Source organism: Aphidius gifuensis, linkage group LG2, assembly GCF_014905175.1.
Source record: "Aphidius gifuensis isolate YNYX2018 linkage group LG2, ASM1490517v1, whole genome shotgun sequence".
NCBI lineage: Eukaryota > Metazoa > Arthropoda > Insecta > Hymenoptera > Braconidae > Aphidius > Aphidius gifuensis.
In genome coordinates this window covers 6,302,492-6,323,980 of record NC_057789.1, presented here as the reverse complement: position 1 = coordinate 6,323,980, position 21,489 = coordinate 6,302,492, and the positions used below count along the sequence as shown (strand labels likewise).

At 23.4% G+C, this 21,489-nt stretch overlaps 2 protein-coding genes across 3 annotated transcripts; one reads left to right on the top strand and one right to left on the bottom strand.

The window, feature by feature from the left end:
• Positions 1-4,577: 4,577 nt before the first annotated feature.
• LOC122848702 (uncharacterized protein DDB_G0284459) lies at positions 4,578-18,814 on the top strand. Its single transcript, XM_044146955.1, has 5 exons — positions 4,578-6,162; positions 14,943-15,000; positions 17,378-17,534; positions 17,605-17,779; positions 17,857-18,814. The coding sequence occupies exons 1-5, from the start codon at positions 5,677-5,679 to the stop codon at positions 17,935-17,937; spliced, it is 957 nt and encodes a 318-aa protein (XP_044002890.1). The 5' UTR covers positions 4,578-5,676; the 3' UTR covers positions 17,938-18,814.
• Positions 17,865-21,356, bottom strand: LOC122848701 (methionine aminopeptidase 2). Of its 2 annotated transcripts, none has more exons than XM_044146953.1 (5): positions 21,140-21,356; positions 20,774-20,851; positions 20,363-20,676; positions 19,610-20,282; positions 17,865-19,456 (listed from the first exon to the last, which is right to left on the bottom strand). In XM_044146953.1, exons 1-5 carry the CDS (start codon positions 21,282-21,284, stop codon positions 19,251-19,253), a joined length of 1,416 nt encoding a protein of 471 aa, XP_044002888.1. In that variant the 5' UTR covers positions 21,285-21,356; the 3' UTR covers positions 17,865-19,250. The 2 variants fall into 2 exon arrangements, with proteins under 2 accessions (XP_044002888.1, XP_044002889.1); XM_044146954.1 differs by having other exon boundaries at positions 19,150-19,456; positions 20,363-20,673; positions 21,140-21,341.
• Between the last annotated feature and the right edge of the window lie 133 nt (positions 21,357-21,489).

Genomic DNA, 21,489 nt, shown 5'->3' with positions numbered 1-21,489 from the left:
TGGCCAAGGTAAGCTAAAAAAACCAGCAGCTGATGCTCGCATTGTTAATTCTTTTATTGAATCAGTTGTTGAGCTTGAATCAGATTCACTATTTGATTCAAAATCATAAACAAGTGGTCGAAGAACTCTATTGCTATTGTCTTCTTGACTTTGAATTGATTGATTAATCAACATTATTGCTATCAGCAATAAACAGATGACAATTTTCTTCATTTTTTTTTTCAATATGCGTGTGCTTTTTTGAAAATTAAATTTATCTAAATAAATTAAATAAAATTTTAGTTGTAAAATAAATAATTTAATGTGTATTTTTTTATATAATTTTTATAAATTTTTTTTTCTCACCTGGGTATTTCCAAACGATAACTGAATATTTTTCAAATAAAATATGACCTTTTATAATAAACGTGTGCTTCTTTAAAGCTTAAACCAGTTGTATCTAGATTTTTTATTATTTTTATTGTTATCACTGGCTAAACAAAAGAAAAAAAAATGTCTTTTATGTTAGAAGTTATAAATAAACTTGATTAGAAACCAGTTCAATCTGGTTTTAACCACTATTAGTAAAAAAAACCCACCAAAATAATTTTAAAAAAAATAAAATTATTTACAGAAAATTTAATATTCTTGAAAATTTTTATGTCTAACAATAAAAAAAAAATTATTTTAATATTCTTATCTGAAGGTCATGATGAATCATGTCATGTAATTTTTATTTTTTAGATACGTGTCTTTAATTTTATAATAATATATATTTAAATAAAAAAAAAAAAAAAATCAACAAAGTCAATTGATATAAATTAAGTAACATTTATTTATTTATTAATTTTTCATACATTTATTATATTTTTATTAATATTGATTATACTGATTATATTGATAATATTGATTATATAATATATCATATTTTCCCATTATATCATCATTGTATTTTCTTGATGACTCTTCTTCCTTTAATTGAATATCCAACTCTTCATTTTCCATTTTATTAAGAACATCATCAACATTATTTGATAAACGATCAACTGTATCAAGATTTAATTTATCAGATATATCAACAGTTAATAATTTAAGACCAATAAAACCACCATAACCCTTGTGGCCTTTGTAGTAAACTCCAAGGCCTTGAATTGGTGATGGTGGATTTGTAACAACTGGTTGAATATCAAGATAAGGAACAGTTGTTTGTCCAGCATCTTTAAAAAAATCAGTTGGTTGAAATCGAACATAACTTTTGCCTGGTTTACCAATTAATTGTTCTTCAATTGCACTTGGCATGAGCTCAGAAACATCGGAATTTTCTAATTTTATTTCTTCTCTAAAATATCTATTGACAATAAATAAATAATAATATTAAATATAATATATTGTATTTTAAATGTTTAAAAGTAAATAATTAAAATTTTTTTTACCTCAAGTCCAACATATGTAATTTAGGAGTTTTTTCAATCACACTACCATTCTCATTAATTCCATAAACACGTAGTGTCATTATTTTTTCATTCATTTCAAATTTAACACCATTAACATATGATCCTTTTGGCAAATAAATATCATCAATACTAACTATACGTTGATACTGATTCAATACAGCAACATTATCATTTGATTCAGTTGTATTTTTCCATCTAACACTTTCAGGAACAACAACATTATCAACAAATAGCCCTTCTTGTATATCAACATAAATTGTACGATTTCTAACTGCCAATCTAACTCCAGTTACAACACTGTCAATTGAAAAAAAAATTATATACATTTATTAAAATTAATAATAATTATAAAATTTTTAATTAATACATACTAGCCATGTGATGCTTTAGCTATATTTAAACTAAATTTTCTAACAGTTATTTCGCTATCCATTCTATCATCATAACATATTTCAGTTTTACAATAAATATGCCATTTTTTCCAAGTTAAGCTTTTATTACTTTCAAATTTACCATATTTATTTGTAAATACTGGTATTGAAATAAAAAAAGGAGTTGGTCCTACATCAACTGCATAATATTCAACATTTCTTTCTTCATCATTTGACTGTGGACAAAAAAAAAAAAACACAATTAATTATCAATTATTATTTCAATCATTTTAAATAATTCATTTAAAAAATAATAATAAATTGTGATCAATTACATCATAATACATAGTATTAATATTTGTTGAATTATCGCAATCGAATGAATCAGGATGTTGATAACATCCAGAGTATAAATCAGCTTGAATAAAATGCACCAAACGTTCATAAGTAACACCTGTTAAAAAATTAAAATAACATTAAAATTTCATTTATCAATATTCTTTTTTTTTTATATAAAAATAATGAACCTCTTTCATGATTGTCTGGATCACATGGACGAATATCTCTTGATGTTTCATTGATTGCTCGTTGAGCTTGTGTTAGTGTTATCTTGACATCACGATAGTAATTATTAATCAAATTCATTGTTAAATAAATCCATCCATTTGCATCTTAAAATAATTAAAAATATATCAATAAAATAATCATTTAAATATTATTTAATTTTAATTACCTATTGTGTCATTATTTTTTTTACTCAATTTATAATTTTCTAAATTTGCAATGATGACCATTGAGTAGCTTTTTGATAATATACTTGATACATACTGTGCTATTTGAACAATTTTTTTATGTTCAGATACAGTATTGTTGCAATACAAGTGTTGATTTATCTGTTGAAATAATAAATGAAATTAAAACAAGATAATGATTAATAAAATTTTAAGTTACCTTTGATTTATGTTTCCATATGATGTAATCAAATATTCTCATTGGTGATTCAATACCATCAAGTGGTGTTTCTTGACTTTGTATAAAATTTGGTATTAATTCAGATAATTTTAATCTGTATGGACTTGTTGGATTAATCAATGATTCATTTGTATATTTTTTATCATCTGATGAACAATTTCTTTTTACAAAACAATTATAACAACTGTTTTTATGACAACTATTTAATGAATTTAATGAATTACGAAATTTATTAACCAACATTTCATCGTATATTGTTTCTTCTAATTTTTCAATAACACGATCTGATTCTTTATTGATAAATGTTTGTAAATTACGAATACTTTTTGCAAATTTTTTTGTATCAATTGGTGCTTCTGGTTCTGATTTATAACGATATGACAATAACATTTCGACAAATAATGTTAAAACAATACCAATTGCTGGTCCAGCTGGTGCTGGATAAGAAAACATTGATACTGCTCCAAGACGTGTTATTAAATCTTTCATTGCTTCATCATCACCATATTCTGTCATTATTGAATCAATATCAGATGGCAATGGTTGAAGAAGTTTCATTTGAATGTCCTCTTTTGTTGATCTATGTTTCTCATCAATTTGCAATGAATGTTTTATCAACATAAACATTATTGTCAGCAACAAACAACTTGGAGACTTCATTGTTTTTTTTTTTTTCTTCAATCAATGTGATATCTTTTAAAATTAAAATTTTATAAATTGATATTTTTAATTGGAAATAATGAAAAATAAATTTATTACTTACATATTGAATTAAATTGTTCAGCTGATTATTTTATTTTTTATTTTTCTTCTATTTTAATTTTTTATAATAAATTTTTCGAGTTGGTGATATCTGGGTATTGTCTAAATAACTAATGAATATTATTTTTTTTAAATATTACCTTTTATATTAGAAGCGTGTTCGAATATTTTACCTTGATTTGAAACCAGTTTTGTTTGGTTTTAACTGGATTTTTATCAGTGGCTCAAATAACCACCAATGAAAAAATTTCTTGACAAAGATAATATACATATTCATGTTTATGATTTGTCTATGATTTTTTTATTATTTAATATAAATAAATTTTATTTTACAACAAATACAATAAATTATTTAATATTTTTAAATTTATTATTTTTATTTTGGCAAATGAATTTGAGCTTTAAATAATTTTCAAAAAAATACTTGCTTATTGTAAAAAATTGGCTCAACCGACTGTTAGTAAATAGAGTTCTACAAAAATATGATAATTTAAAAATTCATATATTCATTTTTACATGCAAAAAAAAAAGAAATTAATTTACAAAAAATTTTCAATACATTTTATTCTTTAGCTAATTGAAAATATTATATCAATTTTACATCTAAAATTTTATCATCTAATCTGTAAATACAAACAAACAATTAATTTTTTTATTCAAAACAAACAATCAATTTGAAAAAAACTTGTTTCACAATGGTAAAATAGTTGGAGAGCTCTTGATATATATAATTTTAATAGAAATTTTTCTGAAAAATTAAACGCATGCGTAAGGGATCCTGTTTTATTATCATGTTATCATGGAGGGTGGAAATGAGAGATATACAAGGCCAGTCTACAACCCTCTTTGTCTTGTTTCATCCCCTTGGTTTGTTCAACTCAAGCTCACCATTCAGTCATGCCAAATAGAGAGAGGGGTTTTTATTTTTTTTTCTCTATAGACGACTAGACTGTGTGTGATGTATATCTATGAATAATATTTATATATGTGTGTGTATTTTACATTTGTGTGTGAAGGACAGAAGGGCAAAATCTACGTAGTGGGAAAATTAAAAAAAATATATATATAAGGGTAGAAAGGGAGGCGAACCAAGTGGAACAAAAAAAAAAAAAGAGAAAAAGTAACGACAGATGTGTCTGTGCCGGATGACGCACTGGCTCAATTTAAACAATTGTAGCTTTATTTTAAATATTATCAAATAATATATTTATTATTATTAAATATTTCGTAAAACAATAATTATTATAAATTTTTTTTTCAAGTGAATAAATCAAGTGTTGAAAAATCTTTAAGTTATGACGTAAAGAAAAATTGAAATTCGACAATTGACGTAAGACTTTTTTTCGTTTTAGATATATCATTTATTTATTTACTTGTTTATTTATATTAATAAGGTTTTTTTTTTTTAATTTAAATTTAACCGTGAACTTTGAGCTTTAGTATTTTTTTTTTTTTTTAAATTTCACACGCTTTAATCAACGGGTGTCCACCACACCAGTTAAATTTTTTTTCATCTGTGGTTTTTTGTGTTTTTATTATCTCTTGTTGTTATTCTACATATTGAACCATATTATAACTCTTTTTTTTTTTTTTATAAACACGTGCTCCGGAAATAGTTTAGAGCATGATGTCATGAAATAAATAAATATATAAATTTTTGTTATTTTTCATTGGTTAAATAATTATAGATAAATAATATAAAAATTAAAAACAAAAAAAAAGAAATATTACCTCTGTAATGGTACGTAATCCTGACATAATAATTTATTAATTACTAAATTTTCAATATTATATAAAATGTTGTTTTTAATCGAATTAATTCGAATGAAATTATAATTATTCAAATGGCTTAAGGTCAGTGCTCCTGAATGAAAATAATAATTAATCTTTTCCCATCAACTTACTCCAAAAAAAAAGAAAATAAAAATCACCAATAATATTTAAAAGATGATAATAATAATAATAAAAAATAAATAAAATCAAGTTCAACTGTTTAAATCGACAAGTAAGTAAGTGAGTAAGTAAGTAATCGAGTGTATCAAGTTGGCTGGTATACAAGTTTGTTGAATCAAAGAGTATAAAATAATTAAAAAAAAAAAGTGTGTGACTTAAATATCACACTTGTGAAACTATTGGATATGTGTGAGATATCAAAAAACGAAGAAATATCATACCGTGACCAAGATTCATTGCGAATTCACAAGAGCAATGATGATGACTACTACGACAACAACAACAACAACAACAGCAATGAAGACGACGACGATGGCAATATTACAAATAAAACAACATTGAAATACTTCAGGAAGCAAGAGCAAGAAGACCAACATCATAATGATCTAAAGAGTAGGGAAGAAGAGAAGGAGGCGTTGATCACAACGAATGAGAATCGAGACTCTTCGTCGTCGACTTTGGTCAGTTACGAACGGGATAAGAACAAGACCGGTGGTAGCAACGTTGTTTCACAATACGCTCAAACAATTAAAGTGCCTTCCTCATCATCATCATCATCAATAATAATATTACCATCAACCTCATCATCAACAACAACAACAACATTATCAACCTCATCAACTTCATCATCCTCATCAATATCATCAGTATCCTGTAAAAATACCAACGAGGTTCGTCTTATTTTTGCATATTTAATGAGTGAATTAATTTATCAATTATTAATAATTAATTCTATTTTTAAAAAATATCAAAACAATAGAGAAATTTTAAATTTTAAAAGATCCTGTTGAATATATTTTTATTTTTTTTTTGCATGAATATATACAATGCATGTGAATATATTTTTGCTTGAGTGATTTTCAAGGAAGTTTATAATGAAATCAAAAGTATAAATTTTGCATTTTTATAATTTTTTAATAATAATTATTATAATAAAATATTTTTTTAAAAATAGTGTATTTGTGTATGGCAAATGAGCAGGATGCTGGGTTCTTTTGCTGGATCTCTGTCGTCTTGTAAAAAAAATATAAAAATAAAATAAAAAAGTAGTCAGGGAAACCAGTACCCCCTGCACCTGCGTCTTCAGATTCTTGGCTGAATATAAGTGTGTGTGTGTGTATATATGTTGCCTGGTCGTTGAGTTTTTTTATTATTTTTTTTGGTCTGCGTTGTATGATCATCATCATCATGATGATTATGATGATGATGATGATATATATAAATATACAGGTTGTGCAGAAATGTTACCTTTTCTTCGATTATATTTCTCGATGAAATTTCACATGAGCCATATATTGAGTTGGTTTATTATCGTCATAGATATCCAAATATAGAAAATATTTTCTTAAAATTCATTCAATTTTTATAACTCATTTATCTATTTAATTATTATAATTAAATATATTGTTTATTTTTTATTTTATTAAATAGAGTAAAGTAATTATTTAATGGTTTTTTTATTTTTCGTACAATGTAGCTGTAATTTTTATAAATTATTTATTTTTATTTTATCTGTTGAGTGATTTTTATATTAATATCGATCAATATAGATTTTTTTTTTTGACAAAGAATAAACACGTGGTTAATTTAATCAATAGATCACAGCTGTCAACATGTCTCAATGAATAGTTTTTTTTTCATGTAAGCTTACTATTCTATACCTGAGATTTTAAAAATATTTTTGGAGATTATCATCATTTATTTCTTAGTATATATTACAACTATAAAGAAAAATTTTTTAGTTTTTTATTTCGTGGGAACTGCGAGTGTCTTCTCAAGACTTCACCTAATGCGGTAGGTCTAGGATCATTTTACCTTGAGGGTTGTTATTTAATCCTACAGGTACGTTTGCTCATGAAAATAGATTTTTTTTCCCCTCATTTTCATCAGTTGTAGAATATTTTTTTTAAAATCTCATTTCAACAATTACTTGAGACGTACTTATTTTATTTATTTAACACGGTACAAATTTTTAAAATAAACTTTAAATTATTTTTTTAAATAGCAGAGTACTTTTTCCACTGTATGTATATACAAATTATAATTAGTTTTATTTATTTTTTTTCTTTTATTAATTCTGTACTTGAAAAACATAAAAATTTATTTTTAAATAAATTATCGTCTGGCAATGTAGCTTGATTAAATTTTTGTAAACAAATATAAAACACAAGTATGTAGATATTTTTAAATAAATCATTTTAAATATTCTAGACTTGCATTGAAGTTGTAATGCAATAATGCAATACGTAAACTTAAATGTAAATTTAAATATATACTAGTAACAAAAGCCACTGTCATCACATTACCCATTTAATTTTCTGTTCAATGAATTCTTTATGTTGATGCTTGTAAAAGAAGAAAAAAAATGAAAAAAAATTCACACGAAAGAATTTTTTTTTATGTCAATGATACTATTGTGAAATTACATAAGAATTATTATTTTTTTGATTTATTTTATTTATTTATTTATTGAAAATATAAAACTCTACTATACTATTTTTTTTTTTTTAATTTTAATTAATTATTTCCTCTTGTTTAAATGATGGCAAAGAGGAATTCGAGGGTCAATACATTTCAATGATAAGACACGTAGCTACAAAGACATATTTTACATCGTGTTGTTGTCGTCACGTTTTTGACCTCGTGTCTTTTTTCTCAAAAAAGATTTTAAAAAAATAATCATACATATCCCACTTGTCCAATTAAAATTCAATAACTAATTAACAGTTTTTTTATTAATTTAAAAATAAAAATAAATTTTTACACTACTCAATTTGAATTTTATTTCCAGGGTAATATTTATTTATTTATCAAATTAATCACAATGATTAGCATGATGATATAATGAATTTAAAAACACAATGTAATAATAAATTGCATCATTGAAAAATCAAGTTGTAATAAAATAACTTTCACTGTGAATTAAAAATAAAAAATTATAATAAAATTGCAATAAAATATTTGTTGGTATGTGTTGTTTGAAGGGTTTTAACTTTAAAATCCCACTCTAGGTTAAATTTAAAAATAGAAATACAAAGATTCATCGTGTGGGTGTGGCAAAATAAATACTATATATTCGTATATAAATAATTTTTAATTATAAATTTTATTTATACAGTTATGTTTATTTTTTTTAAATAAATAATTTTTTTTTTTTTTTGTATATATTATTCTGATAAATTTATATTTATTTATTATTTACAGAGTTTTTTGGGGCTGTTTATTTATTTTTAAATATAAATTTAGATAAATATTTTATCAGTATTTTATTTCACGGAAATAGTTGACAATTTATCATGTTATGCATGATAAGATTGGAGGATTTTGTGGAGGAGATTGCATATTCTAAACGACGAGTCTTACAATCATCCAAAGAGTAATTAAATTTTACTCGTAATAATGTCAGTTCATTGATAATTTTAATTATAAAGACTCTATTGATTCTGTTCACAGTCATCATGATGACATAAATATTTTTTTTTTAAAAGATAAATTGAATCGTAAAATTTTTCATATCTTGTTTTGTCTTTCCTCACAATTTATTTTTATTTTTTCTTGTAATCCAAGTAATTATCATCGTTACTCAAATAAAAAAAAACATTCAAATATTATTATTCAAAAGCAATTTAATTTGCTTTTTTAATTTAAGTCAAATTACATGTGAATAATTAATTTCCTGGCAATCGTATTCGAAAAAGAAATAAAAAAAAAAAAATATTCATTTTTTTACCTTCAGTTTTCATCAATTTTTAATATCTTTTTTTTTTTTTTTTTATGGATTTAAAATACCAATGCCAAAACATTGAATACTGACATTGATCATTCCAATTGACGAGGAAAAAATAAAAAATTTACAACGGAAATTAACTTTATATTTTTTTGAAATTAATTTTTTTTATTACTATTTTATTTCCTGGGTCAGTAGAAATAAGTCTTCCGCACTCGTGTCCCGTTTTTAAAGAGTAAACCTTGTGTGAAAATAGTAAATGTTTGTTTGTCACAATTGAAAATAATCAATTGCTCTTTTCATTAAATTTATTTTTCTCATTCAATTTATATTTCAAAGATAGCTGTAATTTTTTAAGCACTAATTGACCTTTTGTTTGTTCATCAGTCCTTTTTATTTTTTAAATTAATTATTTTATTTATATAAACTAAAATACTTTGTAAATAAAAAAAATCTATTTTCTATGAGTGCAAAGGCCATGTGGCTCGTGAGACTGACCAGTTGACTAAAAAAAAAAAAATAGCCACTTGAGTTCGTTACAGTGGTAAATTCGCTAAATACTTTTTCGATGTACCGTAAATCAAAACCTGTCTTGGTCGAGTTATTTAAGAAAATTAATTTTCTATTTATGAAAAAATAATATTTTTTTTATTTACAAGCATATTTTAAAACAATTGAATAACAAAAAAATTTAATTACATCATTATGAAATATTTATGCAATTTTTGATATAATATTGCGAAAAAAAATAAATAAATTAAAAAATTTCAAATGCAATATTATTTTATAAAATTTCACTAAAATGCTTTCACTGAAATGAAAAAAAAAAAAAAGAAAAATGATAATAATTTCATCATAATTGCATAAAAACATGTTGATGCAATTTTTCGTTTTTTTTTTAAATTTCGCTTTCCATAAGAAAAGAAAAAAAAAAACAATATGTTGAATATCATGATGCGAGGATTTATTTTGATTAGAAGTTTTCTTATTGAGGTGCATTGACATGGTCGTGTATAGAAAGGATTTTAATAAAAGTAAGAGTGAATGTGGTGTATGTGTGTGTTGTAGGATAATGAGTTGTGGTTCTTGTCTTGGCAACGTCGTCGTCGTCGGAGTCGTCGTCTCGGCTATTGTTTTTCATCATCACACCTATCACGTATATTTTCACTTTTATCGTTGTTAAATTTCACAGGGAAATGATAAATCGATACTTAAAACTAACGACTTTATGCAATTTCCCATGAAGATCACATCAAGATTGCTGCTCATTTTTTTTCTTTTCATTTTTCATTTTTATCGTCTCGAGTTTTCAATGTTACAATTGAAATATGATAATGCTATCAATTGATTTTGAATTTCAAGGTGTCTGGTATTAATAAAAGATTAAAAAACTTTTCTATTGTTGATATTCAATTACTTTACGATGAATAACAATTTAATTTTATGAAATTTTTTTTAAAAAAAGTGAGAGTTATTTTATTGTCATTGAGTTTGGAAATGAATTATTAATTTAAAATATATTCAATTTATATATTTTATTTTTTTTTAGTTTAAATAAATAAATAAATAAATGAAAAAGAATATAAATTATTTATAAGTTTATTTTTTTTTTTTTTAAATATTTATATATTTTATTAAACAAAATTTATGACCCTTTTTTTTATTGAGTTGTAAAAAATTTACCAAGAATATTATAATATAGTAATTTTAAATTTGCAAAAATAGAAAAATATATATTTTTTTCTTCTGATTAAAGTTTATGAGTCGAAAAAAAAAAAAAAAAAAAAAAAAAAAAACAGTTATAGAAAATAGATGTATATACAGAAAGTTAACACAGTCGTAATTGTACAACCAAATCGGATTTTATTTTGAATTATGAGTAATAATTTATCATGCATAGAGTTCTTCAAGCTATTCACAGAAAATAACAATAAAACAAATGGTATACAGAGTTATAATATTTTTATGCACACAGGTTTTAAATTAAAAAGAAATCCTAGAAGATATATTAACAGCAATTGTGTCGGCGCGAAAAATTGTATCGAGATAAAATTTTTAAAATTAAAAATCCTCAAGCTAAATCAAACACAACTCACAAGCTGACTTGAAAATTATTAAACAATACAAAAGACTCATCTAAAAAACAAAAAGATATTAATTTAAAAAATTCTAAACTCACATTAAAAGTCACATAATATTTGCAACAATTAAAAAATAAAAAACAAATTTGTATAATTAACAATAAACTGTCCTTTTTTTTTATTTAAGTTTCTATATTATTAACATTTTGATAAAGTCATCCTAAAATTTCATTGACAATAATTAAACATTTTTTAAAAATACTATAATATTATTCAAAATAAAAAAATAAAAAAATAATAAAATAAAAAATAAAATCTGTTGAGTGAAAAATTTTATGAGTAGCAATAAAATAAAAGAAAGTTTCACGGCCACTTGCAAATTTGTTGCTAAAATTATTGTTAAAATTATTGTTAAAATTTAACCAAGTATTATTTTGACTTATTATTTTTGTCACTAAATAATTAACAATTTATTTTTCAATAAATACATTTGAAAAAGAAACCAAGATAACAAATTGATAAGAAAATTATTTATTTAATTTTTAAAAATATTTTTTTAAAACTGATTATATTGCTTGATTATCTTTAAAATATTTTCCAAACAAATAACCAAATATATTTTTAAATAAATAAATAATTTTTAACTTATCATTAGGTATCATTATTATTTTTTTTTTTTTATGTCCTGAGAAAGCGGGATGTTACAGTTCAAGTCATGACCACATTGACTTTCCGATTGACTCGTCATGCCGACATCCAACAAAGCCCAGGACATTCACCCATCAAGACCACAATAAAAACAAAACCTATTTATTTATATTTTTTTTTTTTTGCAAATAATAATAATAGTAATAATAATAACAATAAAATAAATAGTATAATTGGCATGAATTTAGATGAATAAATAAATTGATAAATATTTTCTTTTAAAAATTTAAAATTATTCAAAAATAAATTTGTAAAAATAAAAATGAAATAAATATAAAAATACATAAGTAAATATATTTTAATTTTCGATATTAATTTATTAAATTAATAATTTAAATATAATAATTTTAAATGAATTTTATAATCAATTGCAATATAGGAAGAAAAAAAGAAAAAAATGAAAAAAAGATATCCAAGTACCATGCAAGTAAATATAAATAAAAAAAATATAAAAAATCAGTGTAGCGAATAATAAAAAATGCCCCTTTACTTGTCGAGTAACATGAGCTACTTTATTATCATTGCAGATGATAGGCAATTGATAAGCCAGTATATATACTGTCATCAACAGTGATTGAATTTTATTATTATAAACAAGTGAAAGTCCTCGTGGGATTTAAAACCACGTTTTATTTTCCGGCTAGATTATCAAGTGTATAACCGACAACAAATATATCCACGATATCCACCTCAACGTTAATAATATTCTACACTTTACTTCAGTTGCTAACACGCTCTTGAGCTGCGTGCATCGTTATACAAAGTGTACAAAGTCTTATCTCATTCATTTTATATTTTTTTTTTTTTTTCTTACTGAGGAAATTAACAAACATCCTCAATCATTTCCACCATCATCAACAAACTCAATTACACTTTCACGCATTATTCGCAGAAAATAAAAAATTATTATTAATAAAAAAAAAAAATTCATCAACCTGGTTTTGGAGTAAAATGAGCTGGTAATTTTTAAAATTATTTTTTTTTTTATATTTCTATATTATTTATCAATTTTTTTTAAGACAGTGATAAAATTTTTAAATATTTATTTACTACTTACTAAGATTAAAGTTCATCTATTCAATATAAAAAAAAAATATACAAAAAAGATTATTTTTCAATTTTAAATAATTTATTACGTGAAAAAAAAAATATATATTTGTAAATGTATAGAAGAAAAGTGTTGTATATTTATTTGTTATTGATAAAATAATGTGAATATTTTTATTTGTAAACATGCATGTAAATAATTGTTTGATTTAATTTTTTATATTTAAAAATGATATATATTTGGCTTGGTGAGTGTTGACAAGTTGTGTGAATTTACAACGATAAACCTGGTGACTCGGTTATGCGGATACATTCAACACACTTATTATAAATATATATTTATATATACGTGGATGTACATATTTGTAATTGCATGTGTATAGAATAAGTAACGAGTTGATGAGGAGAGACAGTGGGGCGGTAACCCGTTACATGGTTCACATTGCCGATGATGAGTAACACAAGTTAATGGTATTATCGGACAATTTCATGTCATTTTTAAAAGTATACTTTACCAACTTATGAACTCGTTTCGATACTGTGTTATTAAATTTTTTGCAAAATATATATATTTTATTACACTAAAATTAACAAGAAATTAACAGTTTCTATTATTTTTCGAATCGAAATTCTCAAAAGACTAAAAAAATTAATCATAAAATTTTAATTAAAAAATGAATCATCTATTTATGACGTCAAACAACAGATTATTATTTAATTGTTATTTATTTTTTTCTAAAAGATATAGATATATTCTTTTTTTTTTTTTTTTTCTATCGATAAAATATCAATGAGTATTTTTTCGATTTATTTATATTTAAATTTAGCATATTGTTATTTCGATGCAGCAATTAATTCCAAGAGACTATTGCAAATTTAATTATGTGCGACTTGATATGTATTTCCGTATTTTTAAAACAAGCAAATGAATTTTAAAATAATAATAGATGCAACAGTAATTCATACACGTGGTTGTTCAATTTGATATTTGAATAATGCTTTGTTTAAATATTACATAACACTTTTTTTTATTATTATTTTTAAATAGTGACAAATATTTTTAATCATTGTTTAATTATTTTTTAATATCTTAAATTTCTACGAATAAATAATAATAAAAAAAATTATCTAAAGAAAATATATTCTCATGACCTTCCAACTCGAAGGTTAAATAAAAATAATAAAAATATATTCTAGAAAAAAAAAAAAACCTATGAATCATATAAAAATAAGATAAGATTAATTAATTTTTTTTAGTTTTTTCATTTTAATTTTATTTCTGTGTTATAAATAAGTTGAAAATATATTTTTTTATTCACTCTTTAGTTTTAGTCAAGATCGTCTTGGTTTAGTCTACGTCGGGGAATTTATACAAAAGATCGATTTTCCAATATTTTCCCATTTTCCCAGTCACAATTTTTTGGACAGCATTGAAGGAGCACTAGTCTCGTCAGGCAAATAAAAAAAAAAGTAACTGTTACAAGCCATGATGCCAAGTTTCAGTGACACATATTTTTTAAAAAATTTCGTACATCAAAACTTGTTGATAACTTAACAATAAAAAAATAAAATTTTATATTTTTATATATATTAAAAGTTGTTGATTATAACTGATTGATGTTAAGTATACTCTCAAGACTTTCATTTTTCTCAACTCTAAGCAAGCAATTAAGTTCCTGTATATAAACAAGTACTTGTTCTTTCGTTCCTATGTACAATAAAACTTGCAAACTTGGCTTATAATAATTTAAAAATCTTAAATTAATCGAAGCATGAAAAATAATATAGTCTCATAATTTTATTATAATAAAATATAAATTTTTATTATTTAAAAAATATACAATACACTTGGATAAATAATATATTGTTTAATTTTATTTTGTTACAGGTGATTACAAACGGCGTAAAAAAAAATAACCCAGACAGCTGTGAGTCATTGACAAACGGTGAGTTTATTTAAAATAATCAAGTAATCATTTAAACAATAAATAATATTACTGTTAATATAAGACTGTCAAATTTATTTATTTTAAATGTCAATTTATATATTTTTGATGTTACACCGACGACAACAAAATTTATTTCAATTGGCCTTAAAGAGGATAGACAATTTCAGTTTAAATTAATTAATTCAAAATTAATAGACGGGTTATTTAAAAAAATTAAAAAACATTACTTCCCTTTTTGTAAACAGTTTCAATTAAATATCTTTGGGTTTAATTTATAAAAATAAATAAACAAATGATAAATTAATATCGCTAAAATTTATCATAACTGTTTATTTTTTTTTTTTTTGTATTTTATATTTTATTTTGGTTTTTGTTATTTAAATTAATACAGTATAAATATTTAAATCATGTTTGAAAATTATTTGAGGTCACATACTTAATCGTTCAATTATTTATAAATGGATTATTTCATTGATAGGATTCACATACTTTTTTTTTTTTTTTGATTGATTAAATCTTGTAATACTTTGACTACAGTATGATACAATGTATTTTAAATACATATTATCAAATATAAATAATACAAAAACAAATAATCTCTTTTTATAAAAAAAAAACAATTTAATTATTTTATATTTATTTATAAAATTATTTGCTAATTGCTATTTTTTTTTTAATTAAAATTATTTGAGAAAGTGTGTCATACTTCCTTATAAAATGACAACAATTTTATTTTTTTAAATAATATATATTAGCTTAATTAAATATTTTATAAATTTTTTTTTATACTTTCATTTATAGTTGACATTTATATATATTATTTTATTTTCACTTTTAAAAATTCAATTACATTTTTTAATATGAAAAATAAAACAACAGCCATTAGATTTGTTATGCTTAGTTTGTAAAAATATTTTGCACATATTACCTTGACATTGGAAAGCAAATATATATTTATTGATTTGCATGAATATAGAAAATTTATTTATATAAAAATGTATTTTTATAAATATTTCTACTGGTTGATATTTACACTGATTTTCCATCAGGATATTGATATTTTTTTTCTGCCAATATGCACAAATCGTTTATGATTTTACCCATCTTGCTGCACAATTTCACACCAATTTATCATCATTCAGTGATTGAAATTTCACGATTAATATCCTGATGAAATTATTATTATAATAATAAATTTGCGATTTAATAAATTGACCTTTTATTAACTGAATAATCGTTTATCAAAAAAAATTATCTTTAATGATAATGAAAGTCATTTAAGTACAGTTCATTTATTTTTTTTTCAATAATAAATAAACGAGAAGTTGTGTATTAAGTTGTTGAGACGTAATGATGTATTGTCTACTGGACCATTTAAAAAAAAAAAATTTCTTTATAAATAATTGTCGGTGAAAGCGTTTACTTAATGTCAATGACCATGACCACCCTTTTTTTAATAAAAAAAAAAAAATCAATAGGAATTCATAGACAACCTGGCAAATAGACAGTCAAATTAGAAATTATAAATTTTAATTACCGGGTATTTAATAATTGACAATTAAAAATTTTATAAATTTTTTTTTTCTTATTTTGTTTTTAAAATAAATTTGTTTTTTTTTTTTCTATACAACTTATCAATATGCCGAGTTTCGGTCTACTTCTTCTTGTAAATAAATTCACCTGTATAAAAAACAAAAAATTTGTACCTTTTATTTATTCTGTATTAAAAATTTAAAAAAAAAAAACCGTCATGTTTTTCTACGTTGATACACATTCTCAAAGGCCATGAAAAAAAAAAAAAGAAAAACAATTTTATCTTCAATACACAAGAATGACCCTGAATAATTGAAATAAACATTTTTTTTTTTTTTTATTTTTATTATCTTATTAACTGAGACTTGACGTCATGCAGATGAGGCTGTATTTTTCTAGTGGGATTAAAATTATAATTGCGTAATAAATTGATAATCAATATGTAAAGAGGAACTTTGTCTTTCGAAATGAATAAAAATTGAGGAAGAATATCGAAAAAAAAATATAAAATTATGCAGATTTGTTTATAATGATTGCCACCTACTTGCTAGTGGTTTACCTTGACTCTGCCCACGATTCAATTAGTACATGAAGCCCTATTCTAACGGGTAAAAAAAAATAACAATATATAAAAATACTTGAAGAACGTGACAAGTGAATTATTTTAGAAGCATTAGTTTAACAGTAATGTGCGAGGATAGTTGTGTAAATTCAGTTAAAGCGCGAGTTGCATTTCTTGAGGGTGATTTATCACCTCACAAATATGGCAGTTAGTTTTGTAATATTTATAATGTAAATTTAATTTTTTTTAAATTATTAATTTGTATGTATTTTTGTGTAGGAAAAGACATGGCACCTGTCATGGGAGTACCACCACCACCACCAGAACCTCACATGGGTCCAGATGGTATTATTTTACCTCGAAAGCCTTACAATCCGTGCCTCATTTCCAACAACCACAAAGACCTCCGTAGAGAATTATTATTTAATCAAAAAATGTAAGTTTTTATATTGTTTATATAATAAAATATAATTAATGTATTAATTTATTTTTTGTATTATTTCAAGGGGTAAAAATGTATTAAATCAAAAAAGTGAACTTCAACGTGCACTTGAACGTCGTCAACGTGATTCTGCACTTAGACGTGAATCACAAAAAAATCGTGAAGAAACATACAAAGATGATCCAAGGACAGCATTACAACGTGCACTTGAACAACGAGCAAAACAACTTGAACTTTCAGTTAGTTTTAAATATTAATTTATAAATTAAATTAAATATATTTTTTATTAATTTGTTTTTCTCATTTTTTTCTACAGGAAAATCCAATTAATATTGAACCACCAAATCCATTGGTAACTGCACGTGCCAAGTTAAGAACTCGCACGGATTCACAATGATTAAATTAATATAATTTTTTTTTAAAAATTATTAAAGCTGATTAAATAATAGAGTGAGAGAGTTAATAAATAATTAAGAGCCAAGTCATAAATTGGAGATAGTATAGTTAATTTTTTCACACTGTTTTTTTTTTTTTAATACACAATAAATAATAAAATTTTCAATAATATCTTATGGGCTGTGTATATATATGATGGAAAAGATTGAAAGAAAAAAAAATGTGCTAAAAAAAAATCAAAGATAACTGGAAGTTTAATTAATTGAGTTAATGAATGAAATTTTTTTAGAGAATGTTTTTCTTTTTTTTAACTGAGACTTGTTTGTGTGAAAATAATATTTAAAAAAAAAAAAATGTAATAAAATAAATTGAGAGAAAATATATGTAGATCGGTCATTGAACCGGTGTTGACTAGGGCATGATAAGGACCTTTGTCCAGCATTTATATAAAATTATATTAACATCGTAAATTAATTTTCCTCAAATAATATCAAACTATTTTATTTTTCTTCGTTCTATAATTACGTAAATATATTGCAAATTAATTTTAATAGAATTTGTTGTTATTGAAATTTAAAAATATTGTATGTGTATTTATATATGAATTATTTGTCGATTTTATGAGTGAAATAATTCGAAGTGAACTGTCCCAATAACTGGGACCAAACCTGCACTATTTAAAATAAAAAAAATAAATTAATTATAAGCAATAGAAAACGACAGATCACTTCGTTTTTTTTTTTTTTTTTAAATTATTAATCATTTATTAAATTCATGTTATTTTTCAACAATGAAAATATTTGTTTATTATTTATCAATATAAAAATACCCAATTGTCAAATTCCTATTTTTAAGATTAATTTGTTTTTTATTACGAGCGCAAAATTAAATTCAAAAAAAAATCTAACTATATATATTTTTAAATAAAACAAGTATTGTTTTATTTAAGAAAAATTATAACAAAAAGAAAAAATCAAAATATTTTGAAAAAATAAATAATATAATAATTGTACAATAAATATGAAAAATAATAATAATAATTTACCACATGATTTGTATTATTTTTTGTTTTTATTATTGAATTAACATTAATAATAATTCTCAATACATAATTATTTTGTAAAAAAATTATTCACGAGAATTCATGATAAAAAAAGAAAAAAAAACAAGGCTATTAATTTTAAAAGCCTTTTTTGTTAACTTGTTTGTTGGTTTTTTTTTTTCTATCAAAGTATGCAAATGAATTTTTTTTGCATTATTTAAATCAGAAAAATATGAAATACAAAATTTTTTTGGTAATAATTATTATATAGTTTAATAATCATCACCTCGTGAAATAACTTCTTTACAAGTTGGACGTAAAACAAGTGTGTGCTCAAATTGAGCAGTATAACAACCTTTTACATCAACCAATGGTGGATAAGCCTCAACGGCACCCTTGTCACAAAGATCCTTGAGAGCCATTTGATACTTGGTGCAACCAGCACGGTCTAACCAACGTTTACAGAAAGCCAAAGTACCTTTAAAATTAAAAATAATAATTATTACAATAATGTCATCATTATAAAATGATTAATAAGAAAAAACAAATGATAATAATTTTAAAAAATAAAACAACAACAGAATTTTATCATAATTGACTTGTGAATTTAAAATTATGAATAACAACTTACTGAAATTTTTGTTGATTGTATTTAAAAGTGATTTGGAACTTTGAAGTCTTAATGGAACATATCCAGCATCAAATCGTTTCATGTAATGTGAACAATCAGAATCATCATGAACAATACCACGTCCAGTTGATCCAAATGTTTCAATAGCATAAAATTCATTTTCTTCCATTCTTGTTGCTTCACCACCACGTACAATTGGTACTGTTTTACCAGCATGTATACGATATGGTGAAATTGAATGACCATTTAAATTTCTAATTGATTTAACTTGATAAGTTTTTCCATCAATTTCAACTTCATATGATTCCATAACTTCTTGAATAGCAGCACCAACATCACATAATTGTACATCAATACCAGCAGCTTTAATACCAGTATTTGTTGCATCACGTACAGCTTCAATAAGTCTATCATATTTTGGATTAAATGTTAGAGTAAATGCACAATCAATAATACGACCATTAATATGTGTACCAAAATCAATTTTAGTAACATCATCATATTGAAGGACAGTTGGATCACCAGCATTTGGTGTATAATGAGCAGCACAATGATTTCTTGAACAACCAGTTGGAAATGCAAGACCAGCTTTTAATCCATCTTCACCAATTAATTTTCTTGCTGTATTTTCAAGCTCATTACATATTTCAATCATAGTCATTCCTGGTTTTACCTAAATAATTAATTAAATTGTCAATAAAATTAATAAAAAAATTAATTTTAATTCAAGATAAATATTGTTTTTATATTTACCCATTGTTGAATATGTTTTCTTGTTTGACGATGAGCTTCAGCAGCTTGTCTAGCTTCATTATAAATATCATTTTGCATACGATCAAGTGCACGTGCTTCTTCACTTGTAAAACGATCTCTAGCTGTTTTGTCATCAATACCAGCAGCTGATGGATGATCCATTATTTGTCCAATTGGAAAATTTCCATCTGTATACAAATCTGATATTTTTATTGTTGGTGGATCTGTTTGTTGTTTTGGTCCTTTTCCACGGGGTTTACGTTTTTTCTTTTTTTTAACTTCTTCACCATTTTCACCATTTTCAGCTGGAGCTGCTACGAATTAACATAAAAAATTAAATAATATTATTTAACATCAAAAGATATTATTTTATAGAAAAAATAAATAAATACTCATTATTAGCTTATTTACCTTCTTCAACTCCATTTTCTTCAGTTTTTTTTTCTTCAACTGTATCTACAGCAGCAGTTGTAGCTTCACCAGCTTCAGCTAAATTTATAAAACCAAAAATAATTAATTTCAACAGTAAGATTTAGAAGAAAAAAAAACCCAAAAAGACAAGTTTTTTTTTTTTTTTGCTTGTCAATTACAAATAATTTTTAACAACATTATATTTAAATTAAATAATAAATTAAAGTTTGAATATTATAATGATAATTAATTAAATTATTGATTTAAAAATATAAAAATTTAATAGTTGAACGCACATTGTCAGTCGTAATTGACTCAAATAAAATGAAGCATAAAAATAAATAATATCAATCAATTTATTCATACCATTCTTCTTCTTCTTTTTTTTCTTTTTCTTTTTTTTAGCAGCATCTACAGCACCAGTATCATTTTCATTATCAACAACATCGTCAATTTCTTCATCTACATGTTTTTCAGTGGACTTGCCGACATCATCGAGTACAGCAGCCATTTTTATAAATGCGAAATTTTTTTTTGATGAAGGTTAAACAAGAAGCACGATGCACACGATGTTTGGGCAGAGAAAAAAAAATATAAAGATGTATTTCCACTAAAATTATATGTCGCCGACAAATGATATTATTTATATCAGTGAAAACTGGATATTTTTTAAAGATAATAATTAATAATTTAATTAATAACAACAATGAAATAAT

Bases quoted from the DNA above. Each gene is read 5' to 3' on its own strand.
- LOC122848702 (XM_044146955.1), top strand. From the start codon at position 5,677: ATGTGTGAGATATCAAAAAACGAAGAAATATCATACCGTGACCAAGAT. The intron at 17,535-17,604 runs GTAAGTTTTTAT...TATTATTTCAAG, and splicing joins TTATTATTTAATCAAAAAAT to GGGTAAAAATGTATTAAATC. The intron at 17,780-17,856 runs GTTAGTTTTAAA...TTTTTTCTACAG, and splicing joins CAAAACAACTTGAACTTTCA to GAAAATCCAATTAATATTGA.
- LOC122848701 (XM_044146953.1), bottom strand. From the start codon at position 21,284: ATGGCTGCTGTACTCGATGATGTCGGCAAGTCCACTGAAAAACATGTA. The intron at 20,852-21,139 runs GTATGAATAAAT...TTATAAATTTAG, and splicing joins AAAAAAGAAGAAGAAGAATG to CTGAAGCTGGTGAAGCTACA. The intron at 19,457-19,609 runs GTAAGTTGTTAT...TTAATTTTAAAG, and splicing joins TACAATCAACAAAAATTTCA to GTACTTTGGCTTTCTGTAAA.